Source organism: Canis lupus, chromosome 30, assembly GCF_003254725.2.
Source record: "Canis lupus dingo isolate Sandy chromosome 30, ASM325472v2, whole genome shotgun sequence".
NCBI classification, from domain to species: domain Eukaryota; kingdom Metazoa; phylum Chordata; class Mammalia; order Carnivora; family Canidae; genus Canis; species Canis lupus.
The window spans coordinates 38,521,819-38,533,921 of NC_064272.1; the positions used below are offsets into that span (position 1 = coordinate 38,521,819).

At 42.3% G+C, this 12,103-nt stretch overlaps 1 protein-coding gene and 1 long non-coding RNA gene across 6 annotated transcripts in view; one reads left to right on the forward strand and one right to left on the reverse strand.

Annotated features, from left to right (window-relative positions):
* SIN3A (SIN3 transcription regulator family member A) overlaps nucleotides 1-12,103 on the reverse strand; it is a 74,866-nt gene that overhangs the window by 28,647 nt on the left and 34,116 nt on the right. For all 5 annotated transcript variants that reach the window (XM_025472123.3, XM_025472122.3, XM_025472120.3 and 2 more), the window contains 8 exons: nucleotides 11,834-12,085; nucleotides 10,804-10,956; nucleotides 10,503-10,661; nucleotides 8,646-8,735; nucleotides 5,828-5,946; nucleotides 5,024-5,234; nucleotides 4,601-4,717; nucleotides 1,217-1,455 (listed from right to left, as the gene is read on the reverse strand). In XM_025472123.3, coding sequence (XP_025327908.1) covers nucleotides 1,217-1,455; nucleotides 4,601-4,717; nucleotides 5,024-5,234; nucleotides 5,828-5,946; nucleotides 8,646-8,735; nucleotides 10,503-10,661; nucleotides 10,804-10,956; nucleotides 11,834-12,085 — 1,340 coding nt within the window. The remainder of the gene's footprint in view (nucleotides 1-1,216; nucleotides 1,456-4,600; nucleotides 4,718-5,023; nucleotides 5,235-5,827; nucleotides 5,947-8,645; nucleotides 8,736-10,502; nucleotides 10,662-10,803; nucleotides 10,957-11,833; nucleotides 12,086-12,103) is intronic.
* The window catches only part of LOC112675562 (uncharacterized), a 33,605-nt gene that overhangs the window by 11,495 nt on the left and 10,007 nt on the right, over nucleotides 1-12,103 (forward strand). The window lies entirely within an intron of this gene.

The following is a 12,103-nucleotide window of genomic DNA, read 5'->3' on the forward strand; positions in this document are numbered from 1 at the left end:
CCAAGGTTTCCAAGTGGGAAATGTGTCAGACTTACTTTCTTTCAAAAGTCAAAAGATATAACAGGTCTGTCAAAATTATTGGCAACTTGGGATACTGTTACTGAAATTGTTATATTGTTATTCAATCCAGGCTTGAACTCTGTTACATGAGGAAATAACTCCTCCAGGACTTATTTAGGGGAAGTGATTTGTCCCAAAGTCAGAAATCTTACCTCGAATAGTTATTTCTCAACATCATTCCACCCAATACCCTTAAAAAGGGGTTTACTTTCTTGGCCGGCTAAAACAAGCACATCTCTTTGCTGCAGGACTTCTAAGAATGTTCACTATGCTAATATAAATGCAGAAGTCCAAGAGCAAAGAACTTGCACAGTAATGCTCCTTTGCACACAATTTGGGAATTTCTGATGGTAACAACAGATCTTAACACTCTAGAAGTGTAGAAGAAAGTAAAATCAAAACCAGCACTAGAACTGAAGAATATCCTACGTCTCAAAGCCAAAGTTAAATGCTGCTGGCATGGCAAGAAGAGAAAAAGCCTGTGCCAGCTCTTGAGCAAAGTCTGGGGAGGAACAATAAAATCTGGGCATCTGTGAGCTGTGCAGCAGACAAGAGTTTGCACCACCCGTCTCAGGTGGAACTGAAAGAGGACCCAGCTGTTAGCTGGGATTCCATGTGGTCCAAAGAGCCATGGACTTAAAGGAGCCTGGGGCTCACCCTAGGTCTGGCCTCCTCCTTGATGCCTGGTCTTATGTGGGTACAACAGCCCCTGTACACCTCAGGCCGAAGGCTTGTCAGGAGGTAAGATGTTCTTGGTAAAAATGCCAAGCTAGTAAGTCTTTTTAAATAAACCACCAATTTTACAAAGACAAAGAGATTTTTCTTATTAAAAAACAAAGATGTTAACAATGGTTAGTACTGAGTGGCAGGAATGTGGGTGGCTGTATTCTGCTCTGTTCTTTTCTGTATTTTAAAATATTCCCTTAAACACACAGAGCATTCCACTGTGGACTTTCAAGGTTTGTTCTCTATTGCTGGTTACACAGAAACCCTTCAAGAAGCTCCACTATCCCATGCTGCACCTAATTTCCAACCACCAGCATTGAGGTGAAATAGAGGCCTCATGGAATAACCAGGTTGAAAATGAAGGCCGTATTTAAGGGGACACCGAACCTGTCACGAAGCACACTAAAGCACGAAGAACATATTCAGTTACCTTTTAAGGACAATTGGGACGGCAATGGAGGGGTTCTTCCTCAGACCATCGATGATGTCAGCTGCTTTATCAGCATATATCCTCTGGAGTGCTTTTCGATGAATAACTTCCGACGTGCCCCCAAGGGTGTTGTCCAAGCGAAATTTGGCTTGTTCCTCAGCAGACAAGCGAGAAAGCTTCTTCTGTATTGCTTCCAGAACCCGAATCGTTGCCAGATTGGTCTCTAAAACTACATCAAGCTAAAGCAAAAGACAAAGTGTGCTCAGGATTTATAATAGAATAGCGGTCTGGAGTATGAAGTATGGAGTCAAATTCCTTGGACTTGAATCCTAGCTCCGCCATAGCAGCCACACAAAATTGTATTTGCTTATCAATAAAGTAGGGATAACACCACCTATTCTCAGAGGCTATTTTCTAGATGAAATGATATAACCCAAATAAAGGGTTTAGTGCAAGGCCTGGCACATAATATCCAATAAATGATAGAAAAGTGGTAGTCGTTACTTCTAACACCACCAATGTGCTTTGTTTAGGACTACTAACCCCAAATCAGAGGGACCTCATAGGAGGCAACCTTACTGACACTTTCCCCTGAACTTTCCTGGATTGCTAAGACCTGTTACAAATGATAAAATAAAATGAAACAAAACACACAACAATCCTCAGAAGACCATTCAAGATAAATCAGTCTTTTTTTTTTTTTTTAAAGATTTTATTTATTCATTCATGAGAGACACAGAGAGAGAGAGAGAGGCAGAGACACAGGCAGAGGGAGAAGCAGGCTCCACGCAGGGAGCCCGATGTGGGACTCGATCCCGGGTCTCTAGGATCACGCCCTGGGCCGAAGGCGGCGCTAAACCGCTGAGCCAACAGGGCTGCCCAAGATAAATCAGTATTATGTGTAAGGTTTCTCAGGGTAACTTAAAATATTTAAATATTTAATAGCCTTGTTCTATATCCAGTAATAAGAGCAGTGACTATCATTCCTTAAGGACTTCAACGTTGTATTTGTGGGTAATCATTTAAATTTTTTTTTAATTTTTTTTTATTTATAATAGTCACCCAGAGAGAGAGAGAGAGAGAGAGAGAGAGAGAGAGAGAGGCAGAGACACAGGCAGAGGGAGAAGCAGGCTCCATGCACCGGGAGCCCGACGTGGGATTCAATCCCGGGTCTCCAGGATCGCGCCCTGGGCCAAAGGCAGGCGCCAAACCGCTGCGCCACCCAGGGATCCCAATCATTTAAATTTTAACAGAACTCCTCGCACTTACTTTCTGGCAAGGGCCTAGCCATATCTGGTTAAGGATATGACTGGCAACCTCTAATAACTCTTTTCCTAGGCTTCACACAAGATTTTCTAAATGAGAAACAGAAAACAAAGTAAACGGCAAGTCTTGAGGCCCTATAAACCAACTGTCTACAGAATTGTTCCCTAGGGGCGCCTGGGTAGTGCAGTCAGTTGAGTGTCCAACTCTTGGTTTTGGCTCAGGTCAGAATCTCTAGGTCGTGAGATTGAGCCCAAGGTAGGGATCAGCATGGAATCTGCTTGAGATTTTCTCTCTCTGCCCCTCCCCCTCTCAGGTGTGTGCACTCTCTCAGGTAAAAGAAGGAAGAAGGAGGAAGGAGGAAGGAAGAAGAAGGAAGAAGGAAGAAGAGAGTTCCTTAAATTTTCTAACTTGGGGGACGCCTGAGTGGCTCAGTGGTTGAGCGTCTGCCTTAGGCTCAGGGCGTGATCCTGGGATCCAGGATCGGGACTGAGTCCCACATGGGACTCCTTGCAGGAAGCCTGCTTCTCCCTCTGCCTGTGTCTCTGCCTCTCTCTCATGAATAAATAAATAAAATCTTAAAAAAAAAAAAATTCTAGCTTGGGGACTGTGGTACTCATTTTGTCCAGTATTTCTGGTCCCTTTCACCTGATTATGGACAAGTGATGAACTGAACTTCCCGGCTCCCTTGTGGTAGAAGAGAGTCATCTACCTAGTTCCAATGAGTTTGTGGACAGGTGAGTTGAAGTAATGTTTGTGACTTCTAAGCTAGAGCATCTAAGAGGGTAAGACTTCTGAGCTCTTTTCCCTTCAGTGACTCGCAATATTCAAGACGATGATACTTGGTCTGCCTAGGTCCCCAAAGTAATTTTGATGAGCAGGATCTCCTACCAAATATCAAAGCACATGTAGCATGATCAAGAAAGGCATGTTTTTTCAAGCCCACTGAAATCTGGGGGTTGTCCACACTGCAGGATCAGTAACTTATCCTGATGTATAATGGAATGCTCCTTCAAACTAGCCCATCCTAAGCACATGCACGCACACCTTCATCATCATTCCTGTAATCACAAATGGGAAATGCAGTGCTTGCCTTTCACAGGCACACCAGCTGAGAATAGGAACATCCTGTCAGAAAAAAGATGCCAATCTCTGCCTTCTACCTCCTTATCTAAACTTACTAAACATAGGTAACAAGGAAATGCTTTCTTTAGCCTGATAAAACTTTCCATGGAAGTTAGCATGTCATGATTTTATTTTGTGCAAATGGCTGAAACTCCTCATGAACACTGGGGCTAGTCACCTGCCAGTAGCCAAGCAACATGTGGCCTTTCATTCAAGACATGCCAGAAACAGCTGAGTAAAGTGTGAAGGGGGATGGCTGGCAGAGCTAAATCAGCATGGATTAAAAAAAAAGATCTCTCTCTCTCATTTATATGTGTAAGTGAGGCCACTTTTATATAATAAATACATTAAATAGAATACACATCATTTTACTTCTTCAAACACATTTTTTTGTTGATGAGATCAGTGAGCTAGACGTTTTAACACACCAGGGATTCTAAGCCCACTCTTAGTACTCCTACTCCCGGTACACAGACTATCACCTCACTTACTCCAGCCTCTTACCCTCCCAACTACTTTGAAATAAAGCCCTAATTTCGCTTTCTTTCACAAGGAGCCAAATCCATAGCAGATACAGAGAGAAGAATTCCAGTTCTCACAGGAGAGCTGGTTTGCTAACCATGTCAAGATACCCGCTAAGAATAATACACACTTTAAATAATTAAACCTCTTTAAGAAAGTCCAGTCAGCCTTAAGATACTGTTTCATATACCCTGTAAAACACAATAACCTTTAAAACACCATTAAAAATTCAAGGAATTATTATTCAGCCATCAATGGATAACTTTAAAAGGGTTAAAGTGGCCTAGATAGGTCACTTTGCCCTAAGATATTACTAATATATTGATGAATTCATAAAGCATTTACTACTGAAGAACATGAGCTTTTGGCTCTTCAGTCTTAAAAAGCCAAGCCTCACAGATAGTTATATTTAAGATATTTTAGCATTTAGTGCCTCTCATTTCTACAACCTTCAAATGATAAAGGAGCTTGTACCTCAAAGCGCTCATCTTCACAACGATAGATGTGTTCTTCATACTGGGTTTTCTTGGAACTAACAAAGGTGGAGTCCTCAGACCAGGAAGGGAAGGAAACCCAAGTATCATTTAAAACCTTTGGGTAAAAGAAGAGAAACTGAAGCCAAAGTGTAACAAAGCTTTCCAGTGATTAAGCATTCTCAGTAAAAAGACAGACACAACCCTAGGGGATGGGAAAAACTACTAACATTACAGCTTTCACCTTTAGCAAGTTTGCAAAAGATGGAAAAGGTTCTGGATAGAAGCATACAACATTTTCTTCTGAGAAAAGACAGAGAAGGGTCTTGATTTCCTCATTCACATAAATTCTTGAACCCTGGTGTCACTCCCTTCCAGAGGAAGCAGAAAATTCAGGGCTGGTCCTTTCTAGGGAAGGCCTTACCTCTTTGCAGAGAGGAGTCCGTCCTGTACACTTGGGCTGCTGGTAACTCTTTGGTAGGGCTCGATAGCTGGAGCCCAACCGTTTACAAGAAGCATAATCTATCTCCATGGCAATGCCCTCTGTGGCTCGTTCCTTTGGAAAGGTTTCCAGATGTACAGACTCCTTATAGCCCAGAAAGTTTTTAAACCAATTAAACAATTCAGGGAATTTCCTGAAGAATCAAACCAAAAACTGGTGAGCAATTAGAAGCATGGTGCAGTTATCCTGAGGTATGGCTGCTACTATTTGGTGTTGGGTCTGCTACCAGGGACAGATTTGGTCCCCTCTGCTACCAGGGACTAATTCCAATGACAATTATTATTTCCTGCCTAAGAAGTCCTGCTTCTGGGTATCTGGCTTCCCTTCTTCTTATAGAGCACTCCAAGACCAGTTAGGGTGCTGATGGAAGAGCTACACTGAAACTAAGCAATAACCCGCTGTTCTTCTAATCGAGAAGACCACTTTAATGCTCAGATCATTCTTAGGTTATCAAATACAGTCAAAATTCTAGAACCCTAGAAGAGACTGGTCTCTATAAACATCCAACACTGGTCAGCGCCTTGGGAAACCACTGGTCTTGGCTGATGCCCTCTTTGCCTATTTTTCCATCTGTAGAGTTAAACTAGAAGAATTCCCAGAGGACTCCTATGACACTGACATTTTATGAGTCAACTAACTGACTTACGATGATCAAAATTATTTTTGCTTATCACATACCCCCACCTCCATACCGCACACCAGGACTTAGCCCCTCACTCCACTTACCCCAGGAAAGGAGAGACTAGCTGCACAAGCTCAGCCCGAGAGATCACCTCCTGGTTAAAGATAACAAGACAACGCAGGAAATTCTCATAGGCCTCTGCGCTCCTCAGAGCCTTTCGGACCTTACGGAGACAATCAGAAGAGAAACAGTTAGATGGGGCATCAAAAGATGCTGGACTCCTTTTAAAAGATTGAGCAAAAAAAATTAAAAAAAAAAAAAAATTGGGCAAATTGGGATGCCTGGGTGGCTCAGCAGTTGAGCTTCTGCCTTTGGCTCAGGGCATGACCCTGGAGTCCCACGATCGAGTCCCACACGGGGCTCCCTGTGTGAAGCCTGCTTCTCCCTCTGCCTATGTCTCTGCCTCTCTCCGCGTCTCTCATGAATAAATAAAATCTTAAAAAATAAAAAAATAAAAAAAGATTGGGAAAATTTATTTATTTATTAGATTTTATTATTTATTTATTCATTCATGAGAGACAAGGAGAGAGGCAGAGACATAGGCAGAGGGAGAAGCAGGTTCCAGGAGAGTAGCCTGATGTGGGACTTGATCCTAGGACCTGGAGATCACACCCTGAGCCAAAGGCAGATGTTCAACCACTGAGCCACCCAAGAGTCCCACAAGATTGGGGAAATTTAAACAGTTACTTGATGATACCTAGTTACCCTACCAAAAACTAGTTAACCTAGTTTTTGTTGCTTCTAACAGATGCTTACAGCAAGACTCTTTGTCAACACTGTCTTCAAACTCTGGTAACCTTGAATAATTTTTCTTTCTTTTTAAAAGATTTTATTTATTTATTCAAGAGAGACAGAGTCTAGAGAGGCAGAGGGAGAAGCAGGCTCCCCATGGGGAGCCGGATGCGGGACTTGATCCCAGGACCCTGGAATCATGACCTGAGCCAAAGATGCTCAACCACTGACCCACCCAGATGCCCTGAATAATTTCTTAAGACACTTCTGCCCTCTGACCTGATCCTTTTCCTTCTTCCACTTATAATCCTGAACATTTTAATGTCCAAAAATCTAAAAATGTTCAATAGCATACACAAGGTAAAACTAGCCTGGCTAGATGAGCAATCCAGCCAAGTAAATGAGTAAATATTTAATATTGTGGTCCTTTAATGAGGACTGTAGACAGATCCTCACCAAACCAAGTAGTTTAGCAATAACCCTTTATCCAGGCTCCTGTATACTTTTACAACTGTCAGTAGACACTATATGGAATATTAGTTTTCAAAGCTAAAGATGAAAGAAAACTGTACTTTTGGTACTATACACCATACTCACTTTTAAATTTTTATTAGTCTTTAAACACACAGAGAAGTAGACCAAACAGTGTAGTGAACCCCATGTACCTGGCCCAGGCTCAATGATCAACACATAGTAAATTCTATTTCATCTATAACCATTTCCTCCACCACTGAATTTTAAAGCAAATTTCAGACATTTCATCTATACAGCTGACCTCTGAACAACATGGGTCTGAACTGTGTCCGCCTACACCTGAATTTTGACATACAGCACTGTAAGGTATTTCCTTTCTGATTTTAATAACATTTTCTTTTCTCTAGCTTATTATACAGTATATCATACATAGAGCATGCCAAGTAAGTGTTACTCGAGTGTTAAATATCATCAGTAAAGCTTCTGGTTAACAGTGAGTTTTGGGGAAGCCACAAGTTACACTCAAGTTTTCAACCCACATTATTCAAGGGTCAACTACATATCAGCATCTACCTCTGAGAAAGAAGTACTCCAAGAACAAACAAATATCATCACTCTTTAAAAATTTAACTTATTTACGCCGCACCCCTCCAGTCTTTCATTGTCACTTGTCGGCATTTCCCTCCAAGTGCCCAGGCAGCCCCCGGAAACTGTTCAAGAGCCAGGGATTCAACTGTTAGGCAGGACAGCTCACTCAGGCACAGAAGGCTGGAGAGAGCCCAGGAGAAGCCAATCACAGAGATGCTAAAAACACCTGCCCTTTGCAAAAACACAAAGGTGCAAGATAGAGTAAATCTGCACCAGATCAACCCAGGCTGGTTCCTGCCAGTGAGAAGTCTGACAGTTATCAATTACCCTGATAAAAGCAGCCTGCTAATCAAGTTGACTCCAAGGAGGAAGTCAGACACAGGAGGAGAGTTAAACCAATCTACCACACACACTGTTTACACCAGTCATTGCACCACTGGCTACGTCTCAGGATCACCTAGGGAACTCTGAAAACATACAAGTAAATCAAAACTCACACAAACCCTATATATGATACCACAAATAAATGCCACAAGCAATTAGAAGATTACAAGTCATCTGAAGTCCTCAACAACTGGACCGACTTGGATTATCAACAACTGGGAGCCCCAAACATCTTTCAAGAGTAACATCATGGGATCCCTGGGTGGCGCAGCGGTTTGGCGCCTGCCTTTGGCCCGGGGCGCGATCCTGGAGACCCCGGATCGAATCCCACATCGGGCTCCCGGTGCATGGAGCCTGCTTCTCCCTCTGCCTGTGTCTCTGCCTCTCTCTCTCTCTCTCTCTCTCTCTGTGACTATCATAAATAAAAAAAAAAAAAAAAAAAGAGTAACATCATGCATTTTTAAAAGCAGTCTTCCACTATAGGAAATGCCGTAAACTGCTTCACAAAACCCAAACAGACAATGCTACGGTTCCAGTGGCCTGAAAGGACCCTACAACTTAGAAACCATGATAACAAGGAGAAAGTCCTAATCAGCTTGAAGCTTCTAAAACAAAGTCTTCTTGGGGACAGGGTGATTTTCTTTTGCCATTAGTAGCCTATATCAAATCTAATTCAATCATTACCTTATCAAAAAATAAGGATTCAGTTCCTACACCGTGCTTGCTGGCATCTGCCATGGAGGAATCCTTTAGGCTGAGCAGTTTAGGTTTCTTCTGCAAAGAAGGAAAAACACCAACATGTAAGATCCAAAGAGTGACGTTCCTGGGGTTTTATTTTCATCTGTGTTCAGTGGATCCATCACTGACCACTGATTAGTAATTTGAAACAAATGAGAGAATTTGTTTCTCTCACTTTACACTCTAAAGGATTTCCACCCACCTTCTCCATCTCACAGTTTGCCTGTTGGGTCCCCCACCCTCCCAGGCTTAAGATCATTCTATTTCCCAAATATTCTCTCTACCAATGGTCACAGCATTACTGTGATAACAGACTGTCCTTACTTTTTCCATTAGCCAAAAGTAACTGTATTTTGGAACCTAGCGCTGCTACCTCATCCTAGAGTGGAGGCAGAGTTGGAACACACTGCCACAAGTGGATAGAAATCAATCCTCAACCTTTAATTATAATTCAATTTTAAAAATTCATGAAAAAGTGAAGCAGTTTATTTTCCTAAGAGAAGGAATGACTCTCTTGTCAGCAATATCCACCCGGACCAATTTAAGCTTACTTTCTCAAAGGGAATGAATAAGCTGTGACATAGCTGTCTGGCAAAATTTCACTTTTAAAAAGCCATCTCTCACCTACCTGTGAAGACATGTACAAACTCTGAGAAAAGCAGCACATTTACCTTGACCACCTCAGAGTACACTAAGAACCAAAGCCTCTACTGCTTATGCTGCCTAAGGAGAAAAGCAGGTAGGGAATTCTCATCCCCTTTTCTAGTGTTTCCACCTGAGGGTGATCAGTGTGGGAGGGGACTGATGCGAGTGGAGCTTAACTGCCAACCTGATTCTTGCTACCCATGTAATGCTCTTCCCTAAAGTAAAGAGATATAAACTATTACTATGTTCAACTTGCTTTCAAAAGGAAAAGCCATTACCAACACTGAACAATAGTCTTTCAAAAGTGTGAGCAATACCTAACATGTCAGTCTTTGTAGTTAGTTGTCTGCTTGTTCACCTCCTACTGTTAGAAATTCCACTTTTATTATTCATTAATTAGATTCTGCAGACACGTCCACCTCTTCCACATTACATGTTGCTTTAGAATTCATTAAAGCAACATTCAGTACATGCATCTAGCTCTCTCCCTAGCACAGCTGCGTTACATCAAAGAGGAAGAGAACAGACTTAGCTTTTGCAGGCAGGACGTCAGTGTTTACTAGAACAAGAAGCATCCTGTGATAGGTCACTAACAAATTTAAGATGCCCCTCTGCTACAGCCTGAAGGTCGGGTCCTGCCCTGGAGATTACGGGGATACAGATTAAGATCTGACAACCCCACAAAGGCCTCTAGACCAAAGAACTCACAAAGTATATATACTTTACTCACAGGAGGACCTTAGAGACCACGGACTTACTTCTGAAATAATTATCAAGCTTAATAACCTTCCCTCTTATTATCGTAGGGCAGGTTGAAGGCATCAAATCAGACGAAGGGAAAAATCAGTATGTCTCAGAAACCGTGGGCAGCAAATAAAAAGACATAATGACTAGTAGCAAAGAAGAGAGAAAATACAGAGAAAACAATAAAAACTCAGAAAGTTCGGTAATTTGTGTAATCAGTGATACTCTACCCTTCTTTTGCAAAGCCAGATAAGCAGCTCCGCATCAAGTTTCTGTGACATACACCAACTCACTGACTATCGAAGACCCAACTCACAACATGCTTAGGATCAGAACACACGAACAGCCCAAGAGAGCTGTTCCATGGGCAGGGCTCGTTAGAGTCCCAAGTGCGCCGCTGTCACCTATGCTCACCTTTACCGGGGGGGTGGTCCCCGTTCCAGAGTGCCTACGGATCTGGCAGCCGTTCTGATTGGGCCTCTGAGGCTTGTTGTTCAGCTGGGGCTTCTTCACAGTGCCTCCATGGTCATTTCTCACAGAATCAACCTTTTCAGCTGTTGTTTTGCTTAAAAGCTAAGTAAGACACATCCAAGACATTAATTCTCTTACCCAAAGCAGCACTATCATTTAGAAACAGTCCCCTTCTGTTTCCAGCTTCCTAACTGATTGAAGATAATAATTCTAAATAGTGTAGTTCTTTCTAGATAAAACTTACCACCGAGCTGTTGGCATCTGGTAGGAACTGTCCAAACTCTGACAACAGATCTTCCTGATTTTTAAAAAGACGAGCCACCTGGGCATAAACCTCCTGTTCAGTCAATGCCGGAGTGTAGTTTCCTCCAGCTTCCTTGGCATTTCGTTGCTCTTTCTGACAGGAAATTGCAAATGGGAAGGTAGCAAATTAGAGGGTCACTGTTTTGAAGAACTCCCTTCGGCACACTTTTTGGGACATTAGATATCTACTAGGGCTGTGCCTAAGAAAGGTCTATGTTCTTAGCACCGTTTTAACCGCAAGCTTTTAAGTTGAAAAGTGAGTGAAAAATGGTGGCTGATAATTTTTTCAAAACTACGAAGAGGGGCACCTGGCTGACTCAGAAGAGCTTGTGACTCTTAATCTTGGGGTCATGAGCTCCAGCCCCACACTGGGTATAGAGACTAAACAAATAAATAACCTTAAAAAAAAAAAAAATAGGGGATTCCTGGGTGGCTCAGCGGTTTAGCACCTGCCTTTGGCCCAGGGCGTGATGCTGGAGTCCCGGGATCGAGTCCCACATCGGGCTCCCTGTATGGAGCCTGCTTCTCTGCCTATGTCTCTGTCTCTCTCTCTCTCTCACATGAATAAATAAAATCTTAAATAAATAAATAAAATTTAAAAAAAATAATAAATAAAAGTAGGACAGTATATGTGAAGGTTCAGGGGACAAGTACCAACCAATAACACACAAAACATTAGAGAAATGTCTCCTCCTTCTCCTGTAGATGAACTACACTACAAAAACCATCCTCTAAACTGCCCAGATAATAAGCATCTGCTTCACAGGGCAGTAACTTAAAAATCCTGCCTAGCTGTTACAAAGCAATTAGAGTCAGGCAAATCAAACTAGTTTTATAAACACACAGTTTTTAACCTGTTGATTTCCAGTAAAACTTAGGGAACATAATAATGGTTATTCAAGTTCTCAGACCAGATGCCCTCAGCATGTGACCTGATTAATTAAGACATGCTGAAAGGGCAACTCTCTTACCTGGTATGTGTGCAAAATTTCCAAAAATGCTTTGTAGATGTCTGGTTGGCCCTGGAACCTGTTCTTGATTTTATTAACATAGTTGATGGCATGATTAAACTCCACAGGCTGATTGTTCTGCAAGGATGGGGCCGTTCCCAACGAGATTGTCACTGGTGTATGAGGCTGGACAGGTGGAGAGCGTGGGGATGCATATGGTGGGAGAGGGGGTGTCTGCTGACTGGCTGGAGTATGTGCTTGTAGTTGGGAAGGCTAAAAAGAAAAAAAGTC